Below are 27105 nucleotides of genomic sequence, written 5' to 3'. Positions count from 1 at the left end.
GTTTTTGGCCAGTCTGTAAGATGCAGTGTCTTTATATCTTAAAGCAGCATTATGGATTGTTCACAGTGAGTGGACATCTCGAGGAGTTTGTGCTGCTATCAAATGCTGCTGTAACACTGAAGATTTTCCCATTTCCCATTGTGTTGATTCAACATTCATTCTCTCCATCATGGACAATTCATCTCACTCAGTAAAGATCCATTAAAGAGACAAATATTGTATCTAATGAAATACTGAAAAAAAAGAAAGAAAAAAATTATACTCAATTTGTTTTTGTTTTTTGTTTTTTATTTTATGGAATCAAACACAAATGAATAGAACAGAAACCATAAGAGTAATGAAAATGAATGAAAATCCTTGGTCTTGGGTTTGACTGAAGATCATATTCAGAATATTTGAAAATATCCTAGAATGATTTTCACACACTGTGTATACATTTTACACTATGTTTTTGCTTTCTTTGTTTAGCCACATCATTATCACAATTGTATACAGACATCCATTAAATCCAGCTCATTATGAGCTTGGATATTATATTACCCTAGGTACAATAGATTATCTGTATAGTTACACAAAATGATAGCAATGATGTCTTTTTGTGACTAATGTGAACAATCTCTTGTGTTTTATTTAAGATATTGTTCCAAGTCTTAAGTCCTGAACTTCATACCAGGTGACTGTGGATCAGCAGAACAAACATGGGGATGTTAGGATAAGAAAAAGGACAGAATAGGACTTTTATGACTAAATCATGTATTTGCATTTTTATTAAAATGTTTTCTTACGTCAGACTTAAAACCAGCAAGAATGTTAAACTGAACATAGACAGCATTTAAAAATGTTATGAATTAGAGTTATAGTGACTGTCGGTAAATTCATTATATTTGTTTATTGGTTATTGAATGTGATTTTTGTTAAATATAATAAACCCCAGACCCTATGATGATTTATGTTTATTTTAAGGGTGAAAAAAACAACAACAACAAAAAGAAATTCTCCCCAAAGGACTTCACTGTTTTATGAAAAAAAAAAAAAAAACAGTAAAGAAGCAGCGCTCCTTCCCCTGAATAATCACCATGCTCAATTACATAGAATTTGTATTAGTATCATTTACTGAAAGTGGACACTTTATTAAAACACAATTAATTATATATACTGAGGTCATATCTATTAATATAAGAGGTGAAAATCATGAAAATTTAGGAGGGGGGAAAGCAGCTATTACTTATTACTTTAGCAATCCAAATGACAAGACATTACAGACAGAACATGAGGACTCAGGACACAAAGGGACAGGGGAGCTAGACTCACAAAAGTAGGGGAACATGGACAGTGTAAAAGAATGAACAGAATTACAAACAGAGCCTCGTGTACTCTTTTTTTAAAATTTATTTTAGCTAAATATATTGACAGCAAAGAAAACCTAGCTGCATACTTTAATCTAAACTACCAAAAGTACAGTGTGTGGCACAGGACTCTTAGCTCTATACCAGGGTCATCTCTCTGCCCACTGGTGCTTTTCTCTCTTTTATTTATGAACTGATCAACAGTGCACTGTCAATTCAGTTGGATTACAGACTTTAACATGAACTGTGAGTAAAAAAATCACTAGATTTCAGTTCAGAATGAGCTCTTATATGAAACGTCACTTCAAATGTTGAAATTGAAAATTTAAGGTGAAAATTTGAAATGAATTTTTGAAAAAAAAATTATAGTCATTTTGAAGATTAATAAGAAATCTGTGAAAAGTTTATTCTTTTTATTCCTTTAATGTTGTAAATTATTTTTAACTACTTTCATGTAATTGATCACTCAAATTAATTAAATAAACAGTGTTTAATTTCTTTACCACTTCCATTCTTTTTATTCTGTTGTTAAAAAAATGAACTACTTTCATGTAATTGATCACTCAAATCAGAGGTAATAATTAATTTTAAAAAAAAGAGGAGAGCAGAGAGCGCTTGTGCCAGGCCAGAGTGTGGAAGACTAGATCATGACAATAATACAGGCACAAACAAGGGAACACAACAACAGCAACAAGTCTAAACAGAAACAAAGACACACGCAACTGGACACCCACAACTCGCTCTGTCTGTCTGTAGTATACATGTGCTTGACGCAGCACAAAAGGAGCTCCGTTACAATTATGACACACAACACTCAGTCGATACAAATACATCAGTGTCATTCACAAGGTTCTCCCGCAACTCAGTAAACACGACTTACAAGCCCCGTGCCTCTTTTTGTCTAGTTTTTACACGCCACATCGCCCCAACTGCGCTGCAAGCCGGAGCGAGTCCCAGACGCGTCATACACTTTTGTGGTCGCTGCACGACATTGTCCTTTTTCCCGAGAACCGACGTGAGCTTGTGGCGAGCAACAAAGTACGTGCTCAACAAACATGTTGCTGAACGCTCGGGATCTTGTCTGCAGCGTCGCATTATCGCCGAGAAACGCCGTGAGAAAACACACTTGTCACTGTGTCTCGGAAGCGCAGGCATTCAGCCACGGCCAGGTTGAGTCTACAACTTTCTCATGCTTACTTTTAAGCCCAGCCCCCCGGTCGAGAAGAGGAAGGTTCCTGTGTTACACAGCGTACAGCGGTACATTCGTTTATTCTACTATTAGCTCCCAGAGAGAGAGGTAGAGATGGCTGAAGTCGCTCCCGCTCCCGCCGCCGTGCCGGCCAAAGCGCCCAAGAAGAAGGCAGCTTCGAGGACCAAGAAAACAGGCCCTAGCGTCGGCGAGCTCATTGTCAAAGCGGTGTCCTCGTCCAAGGAGAGGAGCGGCGTGTCTCTTGCCGCTCTGAAGAAAGCTTTGGCTGCTGGCGGATACGACATAGAGAAGAACAACTCCCGCGTCAAGCTCGCCGTCAAGGGTCTCGTTACTAAAGGCACTCTGGTGCAGACCAAAGGGACCGGCGCGTCTGGATCTTTCAAGCTGAACAAGAAGCAGACCGAAGTTAAGAAGCCCGCAAAGAAAGCCACGCCCAAAGCGACAAAGGCGGCCGCCAAGAAGCCCGCCGCGGCTAAGAAGCCCAAGAAAGTAGCAGCCAAGAAACCCTCAGCCAAGAAGTCTCCCAAGAAGACAAAGAAGCCCGTCACTGCCGTCAAGAAAGCCACCAAAAGCCCCAAGAAGGCCAAAAAGCCGGCGACCCCCAAGAAAGCAGCCAAGAGCCCCAAGAGGGCCAAAAAGCCGGCGACCCCCAAGAAGGTAAAGGCTGTAAAGCCAAAAGCAGCGAAGGCCAAAAAGGCTCCCAAGAAGAAGTAAACTTGTTTCTTATGTATCTTAGGCTAGCGAGGCATACCTGGTCGGTCTGTTCGAGGACACCAACCTGTGCGCCATTCACGCTAAGAGATTGACCATCATGCCTAAGGACATCCAGCTGGCCCGCCGTATTCGCGGAGAGCGCGCTTAAACCTCAATTCTATCTAATGTATACAAAGGCTCTTTTAAGAGCCACCTCATTCTCTCTGATAAATCAGCACTTCTTCATATCTGTGTGTGAGCTCAGAGTTTGTTGTATACACTTTACTTTGTGTGTGTGTTTGTATTTTATATATATATATATATATATATATATATATATATATATATATATATATATATATAATCTCACTTGTATGTAAATGTGAATCTGCTTTAGAGAAATGATTTACAGACAGAGAGTACAGACTGTTTGTGTTAGGAATATAGATAAGGATGTTGTCCTCAAAAAAAAAAAAATAGATGAGGATGTTGTCCTCAAAGACCACATGTAGTCATGTACTCTTAGTATATCTGAATATTTAATGAAGCAGAGTCCAACTGGAGCTGGGAAAATAAGATTATTGCCTTACTTAGTAAAGAAACAGAAGGTTGAATAATTATTATTATTATAATTATCATAATTATTATTATTATTATCTAATTTGTAATTACATAAAATATAGTAGCATAGACAAAAAAAAGTGTTTATTCTTTGTTTTGTGTTTGTGTTTAAACAGAAAGAGAGCAAAATTCACCAGTGCTGAATATTATGAGCTAATTATGACCTCAGGTACAGAGCTCTAGAATTACGATGAATGTATGATTGCCGATTTTGCTTCTATTTGCTCCTACAATTTGCTCCTTTAAGTAGTAGTAGTAGTACTGTTGCTGCTGATATTAGTAGTAGTAGTGGTGGTGGTGGTGGTATTAGTAGTAAATTGTATTAAAAAAAAACTCACAATGGTTACAAATAGTTTCAGGTTACTATTATTAGTAGTAGTTGGTTTTTTTTGTTGTTTGTTTTTTAAGTTGAAGGTTACTATTTGCACATTTTAGAATATTGCTTCTACTACTACTTCTAACAAAAACAACAAGAAAAAACTAATATGAAAGCAATAAAGTACATAATTAAAACTTCACTGTTATGAATACTATTTGATCTTATATGTTGTTGGCCAAATTTCAAAATTGCAACAATACATTTAGTTCTTGACTGATAATCTTTAGAATTAGAGTACAATTTTCATATACAGTTAGGTCTATATATATTTGGACACATGCAAAATTTTAATTTTAGGTATTTACAAAACATATCCAAGCTATAGTTGTATATTTATAGTGTGCTGAAAGTCTCTCAGTTTAATTTGAGGATATTTAAATCCAAATTGGAAGAAGGGTTTAGGAATTACAGCTCTTGAGATTAGCCAGTGCCCTTTTTCAAGGCACCAAAAAGTAATTGGACAGTTAAATATAAAGTTGTTTCATGGGACAGGTGTAGGCTATTCCTTCATTATCTCTTCATCAATTAAGCAGGTAACAGGTCTGGAGTTGATTCTAAGTGTGGTATTTGCAATTGGAATCTGTTGCTGTGAACCTACATCATCCCTTCAAAGGAGCTCTCCATGCAAGTCAAACAGGCCATCATTCGGCTTCATAAACAAAACAAATCCATCAGAGAGATAGCAGGAACATTAGGAGTGGCCAGATCAACAGTTTGGTAGATACTGAGAATAAATAGAATGCAATGGTGAGCTCAGCAACATAAAAAGGCCTGGCCGAAAGGCAGAAAGACTCATGAACAAACATTAACTGAAGACAGCTGCAGTGAAGGCCTGGCAAAGCATCAGGAAGGAGGATGATTATAATTATTTATGATTATATTCATTTGTCCAATTACATTTGAGCCCCTGACAATGTGGAGACTGCATAAAAATGGTTGCAGTTCCTGAACCTTTTACTTGATAATTTTGTTCAACCCCTTGAATTAAAGCTAAACATCTGCTCTTCAGATGAATCTTTTCATTTTTTTTTCCATTTTCAATTTCTTCTGTGGCATACATAGTTAAGTCAATATATATTTAGACACATGCAAAACTTTCATACGTTTGGCTATGTATGCCACAGAATAAATTGATAATGAAAAAAAAAAAAAAAAGATTCATTTGAAGAGCAGATGTTCAGCTTTAATTCAAGGGGTTGAACAAAATAATTATCAAGTAAAAGGTTCAGGAATTTCTGGCCTGATTTATGAAGAGACTCGCGGTGTGCTCAAAGTCTTCTTGGAGAACGTCATCCGCGATGCCGTCACCTACACCGAGCACGCCAAAAGAAAGACCGTCACCGCCATGGATGTGGTGTACGCTCTGAAATGCCAGGGACGCACTCTGTACGGCTTCGGCGGATAAACGTTCAACACCGAACCACATCAACACAACGGCTCTTTTAAGAGCCACCCAAATATCCACAAAGACATTTTCCTGATTTAGCGCGTGTGTGTGGACGCAAATGACGTCAAAAGCCGTATATATCCAACATATTAATTTAATAGAGGCTTTTTAGTACAATATTATAAGTTAATTGATTTATATACATCTCTGTATTTCTCTTTTTTTTTATCTTGTTTGTGTATGATGCAAATGATTTTTTTTTATTGCAAAAAGCAATATCCGATATACAGTATATTTATATTCTAGATGCTCTTTACTACAATATTATAAGTTCATTGATTTATATACATCTCTATCTTTTTATTTTATATAGTGTGTGTGTGTGTGTGTGTGTGTGTGTGTGTGTGTGTGTGTGTGTGTGTGTGTGTGTGTGTGTATGAAACGCGTGTAAAGTTTGGTGGTAGAAACAGGATTTTTTTTCTTTTGTCATAAAGCACAAAGTTGAGTGTAAAACGGCGGAAGGGGAACAAAGCACGGAGGGGACAGTAGGGAGGAGTAAGTGTGTAGGAGGAGCGGGAGGAGGCGCTCCGCATCAGGAGATTTGGGATTATGACCAATAACACACGTTTGTTCTTTTGAGGCTAATTACAATGTCAGACTGTAAATAGAGGAGCCGCTAGTTTGGTGTTACTCATTCTCTCGTAGTTCACTCGAGCAGCAACACCATGCCTGAACCAGCTAAGACCGCACCCAAGAAGGGATCCAAGAAAGCCGTGACCAAGACGGCAGGGAAAGGCGGCAAGAAGCGCAGAAAGACCAGGAAGGAGAGTTACGCCATCTACGTGTACAAAGTCCTGAAGCAGGTGCACCCTGATACCGGGATCTCCTCTAAGGCCATGGGCATCATGAACTCGTTCGTCAACGACATTTTTGAGCGCATCGCCGGTGAGTCTTCTCGTCTGGCTCACTACAACAAGCGCTCCACCATCACCTCTAGGGAGATCCAGACTGCCGTGCGTCTCTTGCTTCCCGGAGAGTTGGCCAAGCACGCCGTGTCTGAGGGCACAAAGGCCGTCACCAAGTACACCAGCTCCAAGTAAAGCGCCTTACCGCCGTCTTTATCAACACAAAGGCTCTTTTAAGAGCCACCCACTTTTTCATACAAGGTGTAAATCTCTTTTCTGCGTGCGAGTCTTTGTCTATCTCTCTCGCTTTCACACGCACGCGCACAAAGGATAATCACTTTTTTTCACGTATGTATTCCATCATTGCTCCTGTATTTTAATTTGTAATTACAATTAAATTCTTTTTTACTGGTTTTGCTTTTTTCCTCCTAAAACTTTATTGAAAGATTTCATAAGGTTATATATATAATCTCTTGACCTTCCTCTGATCACAATCCCCTCAGTTATTAAGACGGAAATGTCAACAACCATGGAAAACTCAAATAATTTAAATGTAAATATAAGTCTAAAGTCACAATGAACACTTTAAATTTAAGCTTTAAATAATAATATTTACTACAAATTATTTCTAAGGTGTGAGTGACCTGCACTTGCTAAACGTGGCCACACGATGGCGGTCAAAATCCATCCACAATGCTAGTATTCTTTGAGTATTTTTTAGTTTATTAATTATTTCATCTAGGTTCTCTTCTTCTCATCATTTGACAGAGCCGATCCTGACCTCCCTTGGGCCCTAAGCAAAATTCTGCTAAGGGGCCCTCCTACCTGACCCGTGGCCTCCCTCAGATTTCTCTTTATCCATTTTCAAATATAAAATACTATTTACAGTATAATATCACTTGGCTCTTGCAATATTCAACTAGTGAATATGCAATAGCAGATATCAGAAATTATTTTTACTAGTGTAAAATGTAATTCCTGATATCAAAAATAACTTACTACTAGAAATCGCACTCTTAATATTTACATTTTAAGTATTGAAAACTGAATACCTGATATCAAAAATCCATATCATGTGAATAAATAAAAGCTAAAATGGCTTGCCATACCGTATCACTGTGTTCTATAGTATGCATGAGAGCAATACTTGATCCCTGATGGTTATTATTTACTGAGGGATGTGCATTCATATTGACCTGGCATTATGCCCATTCCAATGTAAATCCATCGGTTTCCATATTGCATTAACGTTGTTGTAACCTTTATTGAAAGACTATAAACATTGTCATTTAGGAGTGCTATCACGCTACTGTTGCCCTTGGGTGTTTATACATGCAATAAATTGTTGTGTGATGGACAGATAGACAGGTCAAGAGATGCACTGGCAGCACTGCACAGCTAATGTAGCTAGTCAGATAGAGACTAGAGACAGAATCACATCTACTTAACTTTACTGTTACAACTTTACTGTTATTGTTATCTTGCTGACATCAAACCTGAAGAGACCAAACGTTTACCTGATTGCTGTTCTGACATTTCACATTCATTTTGTTTGTTTTTTCACTTTTCATGGCCAGATGGATATCTCCGCTTCATATTGTCATCTACACAGCAGGGGCAATTCTAGGGTCAGAGCTTTAGGGGTGCTGAGCTCCTTTTTTATGGGTGCTGAAGCTAAGGATATGATCAAAAGACTCACCGAGGCCTGTCATTTTAAATGTCAATATTATTATTATTATTATTATTATTATTATTATTATTATTATTATTATTATTATTATTATTAGTGAGGGAGGTAGGTGCAGTGGTTTGGACTTGGATTGGACTCTACAATCCCATCAACAGCTGGTGCTGGTCCATTGGAAATAAACCACTGGGAAGCAGTGTTCAGATGGAGATGGAAGATGGAGTTCAGGTCAACACTACAACTTTGGTGGACATGAGGAGTGTGGTGCGCTTGCTCCCAGGGGTTTGGCGGATGTGCCCTGTACTTGGTCAATCCCTGCTGGCTGTTTAGATGGTAAGAATCTACATATTGATCACTTTCCTATTTCTCAGTAGAGAATGTTTTGTTGTAATAAAAATTCTGTACAATATATTTTTTTAATATACTCATTGGGTTGAACTGGGAAAAATATTTAACATAATTTCTTTAGGCAAATTTCAGACACTTAGTCAATAATGAATGTATATTAAAACTTGTTTTTAGTTCCAATTATAATGAAACAAAATGGTTTGACTTTTGAATTTCTCCTGATAACATCAGTTGTAAGTACTGTAGCTCTGTACACTGTAATAAGGGATGTGAGCTTTAGGGGAAGCAGACATTTTAAACTGATATTAAACACTGACAAAAAGGCAGCAAGTATTTTGACTACATATTAGTTGTGAGCAGTTCTGTTCACATCATACATTATTTTGTCATTATGTTATTTTTGTATGATGCTTTGACAATACATTGTATTATCTATTTATTATCTATCTATTATTTATTAATATTGTCATTTATCACTTTATTTATTCAATGTAATTCAAAAAAAATTTACTACATTAATCCCTCACTGATTCTGTGTCCTTGTGTTGCAAAACTGATTTGTAAAAGTGTTTGTCTTCTGTACAAGGTCAGTTATTCATTTAGATAAAAATCTTACATGTTTGGAAATGTAAATAAAAAAAATTGGATGAATGAAAATTTGAAGGAAGAAGATTGGGGGAAAATAGTAATGCTTGTGTTGCAATAAACAAACAAACAAACAAACAAACAAACAAACAAACAAAAACAAACTAAAAAAAATCCATTTGCACGCTTTTTAATTCAAGCTCAAGGTACAACACAGATTACTTCAAGGGACTCAAACTCAGTATTCATGTAATTATTGAATGTAAAACCTCAAGCAATGTTCATTTGAAGAAGGTTATTTTATTTTAAACTGTCAGAAGAACAGATGATGTCTGCACACAAGTACAGGGGAGCTTTTATTCTATCTGAAAACAAATCCAAAGGTAGATAAAACCAAAAAAAGTAAAAGACAGGTTAGTAAACAGCAGGTAATAAATCTGAACCAGACTTTGATCACACAGAGCAAAACACAGACTGTAATTTAAATTGAGAACAGGGAAGACAGGACATGAGGATTAGTAACATCACAACCAGAGAGAACACAGAACATGAGTATTAGTAACATCACAACCAGAGAGAACACAGAACAACAAATTAAACATCATAAATGATAAACTGATAATGAACTATTTATTAAACTAAAGACTGGAAATAATTTTGTGACACTGTCTGCTGTGACAGTGAAGATTTTCCTATTGTGTTGATTCAACATGCCTGCTCTCCATCATGGACAATTCATCTCACTCAGTAAAGATCCATTAAAGAGACAAATATTGTATCTACTGTAAAACTGGGAAAAATAATAATAATAATAATAATAATAATAATAATAATAATAATAATAATAATAATAGAAGAAGAAGAAATAAAAAAAGAATCTGGACTGCAGGCAGCCGATTTAGCACCCGAACTCTTCTACGATGAAGCCATGCTGTTGTAATAGCTGCAGTGTGTGGTTTTCATTGTACTGCTGAAATACACAAGGCCTTCCCTTAAATAGAAGTCATCTGTAGGGGATCACATGTGGGTTTAAAACCTTTATATACCTTTCAGCATTCATAATGTCTTCCAACACATGCAAGCTGCCCAAACCGTATGGACTTATATATCTCAAAAAATCAGAGATGCTGGCATTTAAACTGAACAATGAGGAACAATTGTATTTAAAGTATCAAACTTTTTACCTGCTCTTTCACAGATTTGAGTGTCTCTGCCCCTCTAAGACATCCCTTTTAAAGCTAATCATGTTACAGACCTGATAATTAACTACACAGATTTATTCCTGTGTGTATGTGTTTATATCCCTAAGTGTGTGTGGGTGTCTTGTTGTTTCCATATTTATGACAAACTTGTCATAAATCTATTAGGCAACTTGACTTCTGTTTTAAATCGAAGATGTACAAAGATATCTTGGTATACTTCCTTTGTGTTTAACACACCATGAACATTTCAGAACATAACACTTCTACTTCACTTAATAAGAAGCAGTAGAGCCAGATGAGGATGTTTCTCATTAACAACAGCAGCTCAGTGTGTTAGATGCAGGATAAAGACATTTGAAGCACATGTTCTGATGGCACTATAACTGAGTTTAAACGGTGTTTATTAACTACCGACCTGCTGAACAAAGAGCCGTCACATTTTATTACTTTAAAACAACACAAAAACAGTAATAATAAATTTGTAGTTTTCCACCAAATGTGTGTTTGTGTGTGTGCGTGTGTGTGTGTGTGCGTGTGTGTGTGTGTGCGTGTGTGTGCGCGTGTGTGTGCGCGCGCGCGCGCGTGTGTGTGTGTGTGTTCCTGCTCCTCATTTTCTCACTCCTCACACAACTGCTATTCTAAATAAGGATACATAATGTAAGAAGTGTTTTTAAATGTTTCTCTGTTTGTTACCAAATGACAGAGCCGATCGGCCCTATACGCAAGGCCCCGTCTCCCCTGCCTCATTTTACAGCGCGTGTTATTGTTTTCTGTGTAGCATGGGCGAGGCTTCCCTAAAAAAGGAGCTCATGGGCTTTCGCACCCCTAAAAAGGAGCTCAGGACCCCTAAAATTTTTATTAATATTTTAGTCCAGCGAGTCGCCACCGCTGTGGAGTAGCACAGGACCTGAGTGACTCGTCCATAGTTATAAACGGAGAGAAATAGCACCGGTTACAATGTTCTCCCGAATACGCATGCAGTTCTGTTTATTAACTGCTGGAGTCATTCATTCATTCATTTTCTACCGCTTATCCGAAATTCTCGGGTCACGGGGAGCCTGTGCCTATCTCAGGCGTCATCGGGCATCGAGGCAGGATACACCCTGGACGGAGTGCCAACCCATCACAGGGCACACACACTCTCTAATTCACTCACACACTCACACACTACGGACACTTTTCCAGAGATGCCAATCAACCTACCTAACTGCTGGAGTGTGAAACAAAAACAGCAGCGCGACAAATAAAGTGCGTACCTGTGTAGTGCGTATGTGTGTCTCTGTTGGTAAAGTTTATTGTTAATTTGATACTCACTTTAACAATCAGGAGTCATGTAAACATGACGTCACGTGTGTCTTTTCTGGTCAGTCGTCATGGAAACATGAAGCTCTGGCGTTTGGACCAGAGTGAAAATAAACACCATATCACCGTATACCACCAGTATGTGTGAAAACACTCACTGTGGTTTTTTTAAATGGATTGTTATTCATTCCTAGATTTAGATCTGTTATTTTTCAGTTGTGCCTGACTGTCAAACTAGTCAATAAAAGAAAGTTTAATGTTTTTCTTTTTCTGTATTTATTCATTCCTCACACACAAAGGATTTAACCTGAACCAGGCTTAACTCCTGAACTCACAGCACAGCACAGCACAGCACAGCACCTCCATCCCACACTCCCTCGCTCGCTCGCTCGCTCTCTCTCTCTCTCTCTCTCTCTCTCTCTCTCTCTCTCTCTCTCTCTCTCTCTCTCTCTCTCTCTCTCTTTCTGTGTGTGTGTGGCCTGCCAGTGAGCAATGGACATACAAAAGAAAAAAGACAGAATCAGGTGAGAGACTAGGGACAGTCCATAATGATCTTGTGAAAGGAATTTTTCATTTAATAAAAAGTTAAAACCCCAAAAATAATAATAATAATAATAATAATAATAATAATAATAATAATAATAATAATAAAGACATTTAAAATGACATGCCTCAGTGTGCCTTTTGATCATATCCTTAGCTTCAGCACCCCTAAAAAGGAGCTCAGCACCCCTGAAGCTCTGACCCTAGAATTTCCCCTGCTGTGTAAATTACAATATAAAGCAGAGTTATCCATATGGCCATGAAAAGTGAAAAACAAACAAAATGAGTGTGAAATGTCAGAACAGCAATCAGGTAAACGTTTGGTCTCTTCAGGTTTGATGTCAGCAAGATAACAATAACAGTAAAGTTGTAACAGTAAAGTTAAGTAGATGTGATTCTGTCTCTAGTCTCTATCTGACTAGCTACATTAGCTGTGCAGTGCTGCCAGTGCATCTCTTGGCCTGTCTGTCTGTCTGTCTGTCTGTCTGTCTGTCACACAACAATTTATTGCGTGAACATTCGTGTGAATAAACACCCAAGGGCAACAGTGTTTTTTTGGGGGTTTTTTTTGGTTGTTGTTTTTTTGGCAATGTGTTATAAATGGCAGCTCGATAACCGCGCTTTCCAGCAGCAACATCTGTGTGGGGACCAGTACAAAAAGTAGCATGATAGCACTCCTAAATGACAATGATTATAGTCTTTCAATCAAGGTTACAACAATGTTAATCAAATATGGAAACCAATGGATTGACATAGGAATCGGCATAATGCCAGGTCAATATGAATGCACATCCCTCAGTAAATAATAACCATCAGGGATCAAGTATTGCTCTCATGCATACTATAGAACACAGTGATACGGTATGGCAAGCCATTTTAGCTTTTATTTATTCACATGATATGGATTTTTGATATCAAGAATTCAGTTTTCAATACTTAAAATGTAAATATTAAGAGTACGATTTCTAGTACTAACCATATTTTTGATATCAGGAATTACATTTTACACTAGTAAAAGTAATTTCTGATATCAGCTATTGCATATTCACTAGTTGAATATTGCAAGAGCCAAGTGATATTATACTGTAAATAGTATTTTATATTTGAAAATGGATAAAGAGGAATCTGAGGGAGGCCACGGGTCAGGTAGGAGGGCCCCTTAGCAGAATTTTGCTTAGGGCCCAAGGGAGGTCAGGATCGGCTCTGCCAAATGATAAGAAGAAGAGAACCTAGATGAAATAATTAATAAGCTAAAAAATACCCAAAGAATACTAGCATTGTGGATGGATTTTGACCGCCATCGTGTGGCCACGTTTAGCAAGTGCAGGTCACTCACACCTTAGAAATAAATTGTAGTAAATATTATTATTATTTAAAGTTTAAATGTGTTCATTGTGACTTTAGACTTATGTTTACATTTTAATTATTTGGGTTTTCCATGGTTGTTGACATTTCTGTCTTAATATAACTGAGGGGATTGTGATCAGAGGAAGGTTAAGTTTAAAATAAAAATGTTTAAATGTAATATATTTTCTCCTGGTTCTTATTTTAAAGGAATCATAAAAAAATATCAATAATTATCTATATGGACCGATATGAAACACTGATATTGTGATACAGTTTTCAGCCATATCACCCAGCCCTATGTGTGATGTGTAGTTAAATATAGTTGTATATATAGTTCATTTACAAAAGAATGCCCTGTAAATTAACAGGGAACTTCAAAACTTTAAACCATTCTTCAAAGTTACAATGAAAAAGTTTTAAACTCATGGTATCTTAAATATGTAACTATAGTGAAAATTAAGTATAGTGAAAAAACACTAATGTATTGTAACATATTTTAATAATATACAGTAAGCCAACAAAGATGTGATGGAAGTTTACTGGCTAGTTGTTTGTATTGTCAATACAAACCAGTGCCATATTCCTGCTGAGGTAGGGTACAAACAAATTGTTTGTGAACTAAAAACACAAAAGAACATGAACCGACGATCAGAAAACAATTTAACTTGGACTTTATTAAAAATAGTTTGCTGATAGATGCTTGTAAATATGTGTAAATGTGTCTACAATTTTACAGCAGATATGACCACTCTTTATTATTTATTTATTTAAATGTATGATTGTAAAACACATGATACTTGAAAGAATGAGACATATATAAAAACCTATGAAATCTTTCAATAAAGTTTTAGGGGGAAAAAGCAAAACCAATAACAAAGCATTTAATTGTCATTACAAATTAAAATACAGAAGCACTGATGGAATACATACTTGAAAAAAGTGGTTATCCTTTGTGTGTGTGTGTGTGTGTGTGTGTGTGTTAGACAAAGAATCACGCGCAGAGAAGAGATTTGCACCTTGTATGAAAAAGTGGGTGGCTCTTAAAAGAGCCTTTGTGTTGATAAAGACGGCGGTAAGGCGCTTTACTTGGAGCTGGTGTACTTGGTGACGGCCTTTGTGCCCTCAGACACGGCGTGCTTGGCCAACTCTCCGGGAAGCAAGAGACGCACGGCAGTCTGGATCTCCCTAGAGGTGATGGTGGAGCGCTTGTTGTAGTGAGCCAGACGAGAAGACTCACCGGCGATGCGCTCGAAGATGTCGTTGACGAACGAGTTCATGATGCCCATGGCCTTAGAGGAAATCCCGGTATCAGGGTGCACCTGCTTCAGGACTTTGTACACGTAGATGGCATAACTCTCCTTCCTGGTCTTTCTGCGCTTCTTGCCGCCTTTCCCTGCCGTCTTGGTCACGGCTTTCTTGGATCCCTTCTTGGGTGCAGTCTTAGCTGGTTCAGGCATGGTGTTGCTGCTCGAGTGAACTGCGAGAGTATGCATAACACCCGCCTAGCGGCTGCTCTTTTTACAGACTGACATAGTAATTAGGCACAAGAGAGGAAACGTGTGTTATTGGTCATAATCCCAACTATCCTGACGAGAAGCGCCTCCTCCCGCTCCTCCTACACACTTACTCCTCCCTACTGTCCCCTCCGTGCTTTGTTCCCCTTCCGCCGTTTTACACTCAACTTTGTGCTTTATGACAAAAGAAAAAAAAAATCCTGTTTCTACCACCAAACTTTACACGCGTTTCATACACACACACACACACACTATGTAAAATAAAAAAGATAGAGATGTATATAAATCAATGAACTTATAATATTGTAGTAAAGAGCATCTAGAATATAAATATACTGTATATCGGATATTGCTTTTCGCGGCTTCTGACATCATTTGCATCATACACACACAAGATGAAAAAAAGAGAATTACAGAGATGTATATAAATCAATGAATTTAAAATATTGTACTAAAAAGCATCTATTATATTAACACATGTTGGAAATTGTTTTATACGGCTTTTGACGTCATTTGCGTCCACACACACGCGCGGTAAAGCAGGAAAACGTCTTTGTGGATATTTGGGTGGCTCTTAAAAGAGCCGTTGTGTTGACGTGATTCGGTGTTGAACGTTTATCCGCCGAAGCCATACAGAGTGCGTCCCTGGCGTTTCAGAGCGTACACCACATCCATGGCGGTGACGGTCTTTCTTTTGGCGTGCTCGGTGTAGGTGACGGCGTCGCGGATGACGTTCTCCAAGAAAACTTTCAGCACACCGCGAGTCTCTTCATAAATCAGGCCAGAAATACGCTTAACACCGCCACGGCGAGCCAGACGGCGAATAGCTGGCTTAGTAATTCCCTGGATGTTATCGCGAAGGACCTTACGATGACGCTTTGCGCCCCCTTTACCGAGTCCCTTACCGCCTTTACCTCTACCAGACATGATGCTGCTCTATCGAAGTGAAGCCGCTCAATAAAATACACCAAACAGAGGCCAAATATTTATCCTCCATCTCCTGGACCCAGTTGAGAACAGGCAAGGAGGCGGGTCTAAGACCAGCGCTCACACAATAGAAGCCGTTCAAAAAACAAAGAGAAAGCCACAGCTTTTAACTTACGAGTGTATTTTTCTGCTGCAACCTCTCTGTACACACAAGGATCATCATCGTCGTCATTATTATTGTTAGAAATGTTCTAAGTTTTAGAAGTAGAAGTAGTAGTAGTAGTAGTAGTAGTAGTAGTAGTAATAGTAGAATTTAACCCAAGGTTTACAAAGTGAGTATTTCATTAAAAATATACAGACCACCACCCAGCAATGTATGGAGGTTAGTAACAGCACTCTGTGGTTGTACAACATTAACCTGTTTAGATGTAAAACATCCATTTGAGCACATCTGTGGCTTGAGAACTGTATTCTATACTCCTGGGTGCACTACTTGATAGTAGATTACAAGCAACACAGAAAGGAATGTAAAGACAACATTCAGGAGTCATTTTATCAGCTGTAAAACACAAAATATTACAGAATCTATAAGGTTTATAGTCTAAATGAGCTATATTGTCTCCAACACTAATCCCATTCTAAAACTCAGTGTCATTCACAAGGAAAGCTCATTGAATATAAAATTCAAATATCAAACATGGGTCAAAACAAAACGTCACTGTTCTACTTGAAATATTTAATCAACACCGTCAAGACACAGGCCTCACTGTAAATGGGATAATGTGAACATGTTAGATTACATGTATATAAGTAGACTCTGTTTGTTATAGATAAACAAGACAACAGCTGAACAACAGAGTCTGATACACTGTACACTCTATTGGACTGAAAGCAGAGCAATGAAGTGTGATTGTGATAGTTGTGTGTGACTGCCAGAATCTGGAAATCAACATATAAACTGGTTACTAATCACTGTGACACACACACACACACACACACACACACACACACACACACACACACAGTTAAGTCCATATATATTTGGACACATGCAAAACTTTCATACGTTTGGCTATGTATGCCACAGAGTAAATTGATAATGAAAAAAAAAAAAACAAGATTCATTTGAAGAGCAGATGTTCAGCTTTAATTCAAGGGGTTGAACAAAATTATCAAGTAAAAGGTTCAGGAACTGCAACCATTTTTATGCACAGTCTCCACATTTTCAGGGGCTCAAATGTAATTGGACAAATGAATATAATCATAAATAAAATGTTGATTTTTAATATTTTGTTGAAAATCCTTTGCAGGCAATGACTGCCTGAAGTCTGGAGCCCATGGACATCACCAGAGACTGGGTTTCCTCCTTTCTGTTGCTTTGCCAGGCCTTCACTGCAGCTGTCTTCAGTTAATGATTGTTCGTTAGTCTTTCTGCCTTTCGGCCAGGCCTTTTTATGATGCTGAGCTCACCATTGCATTCTATATTTTATCAGTATCTACCAAACTGTTGATCTGGCCACTCCTAATGTTCCTGCTATCTCTCTGATGGATTTATTTTGTTTATGAAGCCTAATGATGGCCTGTTTGACTTGCATGGAGAGCTCCTTTGAATGGATGATGTAGGTTCACAGCAAGAGATTCCAAGTAAAAATACCACACTTAGAATCAACTCCAGACCTGTTATCTGCTTAATTGATGAAGAAATAATGAAGGAATAGCCTACACTGGTACATGAAACAACTTTTTATTCAACCGAATGTCCGAATACTTTTGGTCCCTTGAAAAAGGGCACTAGCTACACTAAAGAGCTGTAATTCCTAAACCCTTCCTCCAATTTAGATTTAAATATCCTCAAATTAAAGCTGAGAGACTTTCAGCACACTAAAAATATACAACTATAGCTTGGATATGTTTTGGTAAATAACTAAAAAAAAAAAAAAACTAAAATTGTGCATGTGTCCAAATATATATGGGCGTAACTGTATATGAAAATTGTACACTACTTCTAAAGATTATTAGTCAAGAACTAAATGTATGGATGCAATTTTGAAATTTAGCCAACAACATATAAGATCAAATAGTATTCATAACAGTGAAGTTTTACGCATGCAATTTATTGCTTTTATATTAGTTTTCTTCTTGTTGTTTTTGCTAGAAGTAGTAGTAGAAGCAATATTGTGCAAAAAATGTGCAAATGTAGCACTGAGTAAAAGGAAAAAACTAATAATAATAATAAACTAATTATATAAAAACTAATAATAATAACAGTAACCTTCAACTTAAAAAAAACAACAAAAAAAAAAACTACTACTACTTAAAGGAGCAAATTGTAAGATCAAATAGAAGCAAAATTGGCAATCATACATTCATCATAATTCTAGAGCTCCGTACCTGAGGTCATAATTAGCTCATAATAATCAACACTGGTGAATTTTGCTCTCTTTCTGTTTAAACACAAAACAAAGAATAAACACTTTTTTTGTCCATCCTACTATATTTTAATATGTAATTACAAATTAGATATAATAATAATAATAATAATAATAATAATAATAACAATTCAGCCTTCTGTTTCTTTACTCAATAAGGCAATAATCTTATTTTCCCAGCTCAGGTTGGACTCTGCTTCATTAAGTGTTCAGATATTCTAAGAGGACATGACGACTACATGTGGTCTTTGAGTACAACATCCTCATCATCAATACAACATTGTCAGACTGTATATTTTTAATGACACCTTCCAGTGTCACCCACATGAGGATGAGGTTCCCTCTTAAGTCCGGTTCCTCTTAAGGTTTCTCCATAAGGGTTTTTTTCCTCACTACAATCACTTGAGTCACCTCAGGCTTGTTCATTAGAAATAAATACAAACGCGTTTAAATACAAGTCTAATACTATCTTTGAGTTTTTGTTTTATATTAATCTCTAAATAACTAAATATGTTGTGTTCATGTTCTGTAAAGCTGCTTTGAGACAACATCCGTTGCTAAAACCACTATAGAAGTAAATGTGTATTTATTTATTTTCAATTACTCTTCTTATCCCTGAACACAATATTCCTAACACAGTCTGTACATCATTTCTCTAAAGTAGATTCACATTTACATACATGTGATATAAAAAAAAAAATTATAAAAAAAATTTATACACACACAAAGTGAAGTTTACACAACAAACTGAGCACACAAACAAAAAGAAGTGCTCATTTACCAGAGAGAATGTGGTGGCTCTTAAAAGAGCCTTTGTGTACATTAGACAGAATTGTGGTTTAAGCGCGCTCTCCGCGAATACGGCGGGCCAGCTGGATGTCCTTAGGCATGATGGTCACTCTCTTGGCGTGAATGGCGTACAGGTTAGTGTCCTCAAACAGACCGACCAGGTATGCCTCGCTAGCCTCCTGCAAGGCCATGACGGCCGAGCTCTGGAAACGCAAGTCGGTCTTGAAATCCTAAGCGATTTCTCTGACCAGGCGCTGAAAGGGCAGTTTGCGGATAAGCAGCTCAGTGGACTTCTGATAACGACGGATCTCCCTCAGAGCCACGGTGCCGGGCCTGTATCAGTGAGGCTTCTTCACGCCGCCGGTTGCCGGGGCGCTTTTGCGAGCAGCCTTAGTGGCGAGCTGCTTCCTGGGCGCTTTGCCACCAGTGGACTTACGGGCGGTCTGCTTGGTTCTTGCCATAGCGTCGAGCTGTGAACTTCACGAAGGAAAAAACAAAATAAACGGCGCGCCCGAACGCTGTCTATTTAAGCCCTAAAACCGCCCTTTTCTCATTGGGCGGATTGAAAGCACACGTCTGCCATTGGATAGAACACGTTACGTCACCTGATGACTATTGGACCGTTCTCTGTCACGGACACAGTTTGATACCCAAACCGCCCGCCCCTATTTTACTGGCGCTCTCAGTAGCACAGCGCTTTTGTTTTCTGTCAGCAACCTACTGTCTCTTTGTGTCATTTAGACAGCAGGCTTCATTATTTATTATTATTAATGTTGTTGTCTGTCATCTGTCTTTAAACAAGACCAGTTATTATTAGAGTTAGATTTTAACACTTATTTGGGGAAATTGTCTTTATAAGTTGACACACACAGTGTTAATAAAAAGTAGGATGAAATTGCACTTTTTCAGTAAAAGTGGGTGGCTCTTAAAAGAGCCTTTTTGGGTGGTGAGAAACGCAGCGCTGAGCGAGTTTACTTGGTCTTGACGGCTTTCTCGGTCTTCTTGGGCAGAAGCACGGCCTGAATGTTGGGCAGTACACCACCCTGAGCGATGGTCACTCCTCCGAGCAGTTTGTTCAGCTCCTCGTCGTTACGCACAGCGAGCTGCAGGTGACGGGGAATGATACGGGTCTTCTTGTTGTCACGGGCGGCATTACCGGCCAACTCGAGGATCTCAGCAGTCAAATACTCGAGCACGGCGGCCAAGTAAACCGGAGCGCCGGCACCGACGCGCTCAGCGTAATTACCTTTACGCAGAAGCCTGTGCACACGGCCCACGGGGAACTGCAGTCCAGCCCTGGATGAACGAGTCTTGGCTTTAGCCCTAGTTTTCCCGCCGGTTTTGCCTCTTCCGCTCATCTTGTAGTTCAGATACGTTGTAAGAACAACACCGAATACTTACACACAATACTTGTGACGGAAGAACCAATCCGAAACACGCCGTTGAATTCCAGGGTCAGTCCCATTCTATTGTACGTCACACGCCCCTCCCACTCCCGTGTGTGTGTGTGTGTGTGTGTGTGTGAGAGAGAGAGAGAGAGAGAGAGAGAGAGAGAGAGAGAGAGAGAGAGAGAGAGAATTCAAGTTTTCAATTCAAGTTTATTTGTATAGCTATAGTTTATTTGTTATATATTGTCTCAAAGCAGCTTTACAGAACATGAACATAGAGCAGAAGGTAAACATAAGGAATAATAAAAGAAAAAGAATTAACAGAATAAAAAAATTCAAGATTATTATTAGATATATAGTTCACAATGTGTATGTATTTATCCCCTAAGAGCAAGTCTGAGGTGAAGAAAGAAACCTTGAGAGGAGCCGGACTCAAGGGGAACCCATCCTCATATGGGTGACACTGGGGCTGTGATTATAATATACAGCCAGATAAATGTTGTATTGGTGTAAGGATCATGGACTTCAGATATCCTTAGTATCACAGAGTCTAACTGGGGATGTCTCAGGATTCTTAGTCGGCCTCGGCTCATTGGACGTCCAAAGGCTTCGTCCCTCAGAGGACGTTGGGGGCTGGTACAATGTCTGGATGCCTCGGGATGGGTACAAAGACAGAAGCAGTGGAGAGGGATTAACATATCTGCTGTTCATAAAAATGTGCAGGTTTGATGTACTGGTGCATGATACTATAGGATGTATTATAAATGAAATTTTAAAAAAGACTAAATGCATATCATTGTAGAGAAAATATTTTGTAAACTGATTTATGATCAGTATCTTGATTAGTCACTGGTTTTATATCTATAAAGCATATATTAGTACAGAAGAGAGTAAAGACAAATACACATGGATTTAAAATGTAAACTGTCCAATTGTCCCTAGTTGTTCATACGTTTATGTGAAGGTGAATGTACAAGTCTGTAGCTGCCTAAACACTCGCTACAGAATCCACTAAAGTCACCATGACATCATAATTTTGTTTATCATGTTTATCAGAATAGGAAATATTGGGAATATTATTAAATTTTAATAATATTCCCCAAACACTTGTTAATATCCATGTCCATGTTTGATATCCATGTTTTCTCTATAGATGTATTATTTTATTACACTATATATTTTTTATACTGTTTGGGTTAAATGTGGACATATAAAATATCTGAATTACTAAATCTGAATTACGAAGTATAAATTAATTGATTTTATATAAACATGTCATCTTCAAGCTACGTGCTGAATTATTAGTCTCTCTTTTTTGATTAAGTAATTTACTACAATTGACTAATATCTGACTATCTTTGAAACAGGATGCCCTCTGTGTGTGTGTGTGTGTGTGTGTGTGTGTGTGTGTGTGTGTGTGTGTGTGTGTGTGTGTGTGTGTGTGTGAACATTTAACTTGACTGTCATTGCTAGATAATCTGAATCTACTAAATATTCAGTTCTACAGGCCCACAGTGCACTTATAGTAGTAGGACAGCTGAAGCAGAAAAAGAGTGTTACATGTACCAGATCCAACAAATCATTCACGCACATAGTAGACAAAAAAAGGGCGTGTATGATTTCAGTATTATGGCAAGATCATGAAGGAAAATTAAGACCAGTAGGCAATTTTTCAAATAAACTGGATCCATTAGCAGTGGGACTGCCTACAGTATGTATACAAGATCTGTAAGAACAGATGAAAGAAATCAGCGCTTCTAGTGTACTTCCAGTTCCAGATGCAGTAACATCTCTAACAGAAAACAGCACATATGTCAGTAAACAGCACAATGGTTGAGAGATAATGTCTTACTGTACTCTAAAATGCCAAATGTGAAAGTGGAATACTGATCTGTACTAAACCCTGTGGTCACTTCTTTTGCAGAAGTTGGATGGACAACAGCACAATTGTGTAACTGTTGCAAATATTACATTTGTCAATATAATATTTAAAAATGTGTATATTTCATGTCTAAAGCACCCAACCTATATATCCATTGCATATTTGTATGTATATTATCCTGTTCATACTGTAAGTACTGAACATCTTGCACTTACTGCTTATTGCACTTCAGGTTAGATGCAAAGCTGCATTTTGTTGACTTGTATAGTACATGTATAATGACAGTAAAATTGAATCGGACACCTCTCTGCACCCAGCACAGTTAATTGCTCTAATAGAAGCATGTAAATTAGCACAAGGCAAAATTGTGTTACAATTTATACTGATAGCAGATATGCTTCCAGAATAGTACATGATTTTGAAAGGAAACGGGGTTTTCCTTTTTAGGTAAATAAAAATCACACACAATGGCCTTATTTCTGTTCTCCTGGATGAAGTCATAATAAAATCTATCGCTATTTATAAATGCGCAATGTCTTTAAATATTGGTACAGCAAGGGCTCCCAAATATGTTGTGAAAGATGCTGTGTTATAATATTAAAAGGCTTTTAAGGACAATAAGAAAGACTACAAACACTAGGACCATTGAAACAGAAAACATCAACAAACCAAAAACAAGAAATCAGCATGTCATCCATATATAAACCTGTTGTCTTGGGCCTATCATTGAAACACAACGAACAGGTGTATATACAGTATAGGATAGGATAGGGCGGTGCAACACACATAATACACAAAATCAAAAACAAAATCACACGGCACACAACAAAAACTGCCAGAATGTCCCTCCTAGTGTCCTGGCAGGGAACAGTCCAAGCCATTCCTGGCAAATAAATTGAGCATTATAACTCTTGCACATGCCTACCAGTGTGCTATTTTCTCAAAATGTTCACAATGCGTGTTGGCTACTAAAACTGTTTTGCATTGGAAATTGAGGTTTTTTTTCTTTTTCTATTAGATTTTTTTCTTGGAAAATGCAATTAAAGACAAACAAGTGTGTGAACTGGAAAGAAGTTTTATTTTTATGTTTTTGCATACAGTGATTTTTTTTTATTTATTCATTTTTTGTTATCTTTTTAATCATTCTTTAAGATTCATTACATCTCACAGTAGAACATGACTTTCATCTAAAATTTTAATACTCCTCTCCCTCTTCTTCTCCCTCACCTTCAATGGAGTCAACACCAACTTCTTCATAATCCTTCTCCAGGGCAGCCGTGTCCTCTCTGGCCTCAGAGAACTCGCCCTCCTCCATACCCTCACCCACATACCAGTGCACGAAGACACGCTTGGCATACATCAGATCAAACTTGTGATCGAGACGGGCCCAGGCCTCGGCAATGGCCGTGGTGTTGCTCAGCATGCACACGGCCCTCTGCACCTTGGCCAGGTCTCCACCTGGAACCACAGTGTGGGGCTGGTAGTTGATGCCCACCTTGAACCCAGTGGGACACCAGTCAACAAACTGGATGCTACGCTTTGTCTTTATGTTGCCGATTGCAGCATTCACATCTTTGGCATGTACTTGTCGTGACGTGGGTCACATTTTACCATCTGATTGGCGGGCTCAAAGCAGGCGTTTGTGATTTCGGCCACAGAGAGCTGCTCGTGGTAAGCCTCTGCAGAGATTACTGGAGCATAGGTGGCCAGTGGGAAATGAATACGGGGGTAGGGCACCAAGTTGGTCTGGAATTCAGTAAGATCGACATTGAGGGCACCATCGAAACGGAGAGATGCAGTGATTGAGGACACAATCTGGCTAATAAGCCTATTGAGATTGGTGTAAGTAGGACGCTCAATATCTAGGTTCCTACGGCAAATGTCATAGATGGCTTCATTGTCTACCATAAAGGCACAGTCAGAGTGCTCTAGGGTGGTGTGTGTGGTCAAGATGGAGTTGTAGGGCTCCACCACAGCTGTAGACACCTGGGGAGCTGGGTAGATAGAGAACTCCAGCTTGGACTTTTTACCGTAGTCAACAGACAGGCATTCCAACAGCAAGGAGGTGAAACCAGAACCGGTTCCACCACCAAAGCTGTGGAAAACCAGGAAACCCTGAAGCCCTGTACACTGATCAGCCTGGAGAGATGATTAGAAAGCTGGTCAGAAAGATTTTTCAAAAGAATATTGTGCACAACTAATAATTGTTAGCAACCTCACTAAGTAACTGCTAAAACAGAGCACACTAAATTTCTTCTGAACAGAATGTTCTTATATATATATATATATAATTATGTCGGTTATGTGAAAATATTACACTCGAGTAAGTCACGCTTGGAGTACATCAGATCACACTTGTGATCGAGACGAGCCCAGGCCTCAGCAATGGCCGTGGTGTTGCTCAGCATACACAAAGCCCTCTGCTCCTTAGCGGACAATTTATTTACTTTTAAAATTGTTTGTATATTTGTATTTAAATAAGTGTTATTTTATTTTATTAATTTATTTTCTGTGTTGTCGTCTCTGTGTACTGGAAGGGTTTTACACTAAAACAAATTCCTTGTTTGCACAATCATCCTTGGCAATAAATCTCCTTCTGATTCTGATTCTAAATGTCCATTATTATTTCATACAAGGAAATAATTAAGTGTGAAACCTTAGATCAAATATAAGTCAAACAGTGTAAAATGTTTTAGTAAATTCAGTATAAAGACATTATAAAAAACATTATATTGCATACATTAAGGTTTAATAAACTTTAACGATTCTACAAATGTCGCTCATAAAGTATGAATAAACTGATCGGTAGCTAACAATTTTTATGGTAGACAAATAATAAGACAGATAATACTTACCATTTTGAAGACGGTGGCTTTAATGTGTATCTAAATACAAGCTTCTTTAAAAAAAGTTGACCTTGACCTGTCACCTGACCGTGTGAGAGAGAGAGAGAGAGAGAGAGAGAGAGAGAGAGAGAGAGAGAGAGAGAGAGAGAGAGAATGAATGAAATTAAAATAAAAGACTAAATGCATATCACTGTAGAGAGAAAATATTTTGTAAACTGATTATAATCAGTAACTTGATTATTCCCTGGTTTTATATCTATAAAGCATATATTAGTATAGAAGAGAGTAAAGACAAATACACATGGATTTAAAACTGTCCAATTGTCCCTAGTTGTTCATACGTTTATGTGAAGGTGAATGTACAACTCTGTAGCTGCCTAAACACTCGCTACAGAATCCACTAAAGTCATCATTTTGTTTATCATGTTTATCATAATAGGAAACTACTCTTTAAGGGAAAACATGGGTGGCTCTTAAAAGAGCCGTTTGAGGAGTAAAAAAAACATAAGAAACAAGTTTACTTCTTCTTGGGAGCCTTTTTGGCCTTCGCTGATTTGGGCTTTACAGCCTTTACCTTCTTGGGGGTCGCCAGCTTTTTGGCCCTCTTGGGGCTCTTGGCTGCTTTCTTGGGGGTCGACGGCTTTTTGGCCTTCTTGGGGCTTTTGGTGGCTTTCTTCACGGCAGCGACGGGCTTCTTCGTCTTCTTAGGAGACTTCTTGGCTGCGGGTTTCTTGGCCGCTACTTTCTTGGGCTTCTTAGCCGCGGCGGGCTTCTTGGCGGCTGCCTTTGTCGCTTTGGGCGCGGCTTTCTTTGCGGGCTTCTTAACTTCGGTCTGCTTCTTGTTCAGCTTGAAAGATCCAGACGCGCCGGTCCCTTTGGTCTGCACCAGAGTGCCTTTAGTAACGAGGCCCTTGACGGCGAGCTTGACGCGAGAGTTGTTCTTCTCTACGTCGTATCCGCCGGCAGCCAAAGCTTTCTTCAGTGCGGCAAGAGACACGCCGCTCCTCTCCTTGGACGAGGAAACCGCTTTGACGATGAGCTCGCCGACGCTAGGGCCTGTTTTCTTGGTCCTCGAAGCTGCCTTCTTCTTGGGCGCTTTGGCCGGCGCGGCGGCGGGAACGGGAGCGACTTCAGCCATCTCTCTCTCTCTCTCTCTCTCTCTCTCTCTCTCTCTCTCTCTCTCTCTCTCTCTCTCTCTGTGAGCTAATAGTAGAATAAACGAATGTACCGCTGTACGCTGTGTAACACAGGAACCTTCCTCCTCTCGACCGGGGGGCTGGGCTTAAAAGTAAGCATGAGAACGTTGTAGACTCAACCTGGCCGTGGCTGAATGCCTGCGCTCCCGAGACACAGTGACAAGTGTGTTTTCTCACGGCGTTTCTCAGCGAAAATACGTCGCTGCAGACAAGATCCCGAGCGTTCAGCAACATGTTTGTTGAGCAGGGACATTGTTCTTTTTCCCGATACCCGACGTGAGCTCGTAGCGAGCAACAATGTCGTGCAGCGACCACAAAAGTGTACGGCGCGTCTGGGGCTCGCTCCGGCTTGCAGCGCATTTGGGGCGATGTGACGTGTAAAAACTAGACAAAAAGAGGCTCTGGGCTTATTAGTCGTGTTTACTGAGTTTCGGGAGAACCTTGTGAATGACACTGATGTATTTGTATCGACTGAGTGTTGTGTGTAATAATTGTAACGGAGCTCCGTTTTTCGCTCGGTTGTTGTGTTCCCTTGTTTGTGCTTGTATTTTTGTCATGGTCTAGTCTTCCACACTCTGG

At 38.8% G+C, this 27105-nt stretch overlaps 6 protein-coding genes and 2 pseudogenes across 6 annotated transcripts; 2 read left to right on the top strand and 6 right to left on the bottom strand.

The window, feature by feature from the left end:
* Positions 1-1976: 1976 nt before the first annotated feature.
* On the top strand, positions 1977-3270 carry LOC113645438 (histone H1-like). Its single transcript, XM_027151042.2, has one exon. It carries the CDS (start codon positions 2650-2652, stop codon positions 3268-3270), a length of 621 nt encoding a protein of 206 aa, XP_027006843.2. The 5' UTR covers positions 1977-2649.
* A 3055-nt stretch (positions 3271-6325) lies between these two features.
* LOC113645452 (histone H2B) lies at positions 6326-6786 on the top strand. The gene has a single exon (XM_027151056.1). The coding sequence runs from the start codon at positions 6362-6364 to the stop codon at positions 6734-6736; it is 375 nt and encodes a 124-aa protein (XP_027006857.1). The 5' UTR covers positions 6326-6361; the 3' UTR covers positions 6737-6786.
* A 7801-nt stretch (positions 6787-14587) lies between these two features.
* LOC113645441 (histone H2B-like) lies at positions 14588-15059 on the bottom strand. The gene has a single exon (XM_047803897.1). The coding sequence runs from the start codon at positions 15046-15048 to the stop codon at positions 14638-14640; it is 411 nt and encodes a 136-aa protein (XP_047659853.1). The 5' UTR covers positions 15049-15059; the 3' UTR covers positions 14588-14637.
* Positions 15060-15635: 576 nt separating this feature from the next.
* LOC113645448 (histone H4) lies at positions 15636-16180 on the bottom strand. The gene has a single exon (XM_027151051.2). It carries the CDS (start codon positions 15994-15996, stop codon positions 15685-15687), a length of 312 nt encoding a protein of 103 aa, XP_027006852.1. The 5' UTR covers positions 15997-16180; the 3' UTR covers positions 15636-15684.
* A 3037-nt stretch (positions 16181-19217) lies between these two features.
* Positions 19218-19799, bottom strand: LOC113645494 (annotated as a pseudogene).
* LOC113645495 (histone H2A-like) lies at positions 19218-20614 on the bottom strand. Its single transcript, XM_047803899.1, has one exon. The coding sequence runs from the start codon at positions 20570-20572 to the stop codon at positions 20186-20188; it is 387 nt and encodes a 128-aa protein (XP_047659855.1). The 5' UTR covers positions 20573-20614; the 3' UTR covers positions 19218-20185.
* Positions 20615-23543: 2929 nt separating this feature from the next.
* LOC125139547 lies at positions 23544-25361 on the bottom strand (annotated as a pseudogene).
* On the bottom strand, positions 25347-26877 carry LOC113645480 (histone H1-like). Its single transcript, XM_047803894.1, has 2 exons — positions 25852-26877; positions 25347-25413 (listed from the first exon to the last, which is right to left on the bottom strand). Exons 1-2 carry the CDS (start codon positions 26466-26468, stop codon positions 25410-25412), a joined length of 621 nt encoding a protein of 206 aa, XP_047659850.1. The 5' UTR covers positions 26469-26877; the 3' UTR covers positions 25347-25409.
* Between the last annotated feature and the right edge of the window lie 228 nt (positions 26878-27105).

This window comes from Tachysurus fulvidraco, chromosome 19 (genome assembly GCF_022655615.1).
Source record: "Tachysurus fulvidraco isolate hzauxx_2018 chromosome 19, HZAU_PFXX_2.0, whole genome shotgun sequence".
NCBI classification, from domain to species: domain Eukaryota; kingdom Metazoa; phylum Chordata; class Actinopteri; order Siluriformes; family Bagridae; genus Tachysurus; species Tachysurus fulvidraco.
This window is presented reverse-complemented; position numbering and strand designations above follow the sequence as displayed.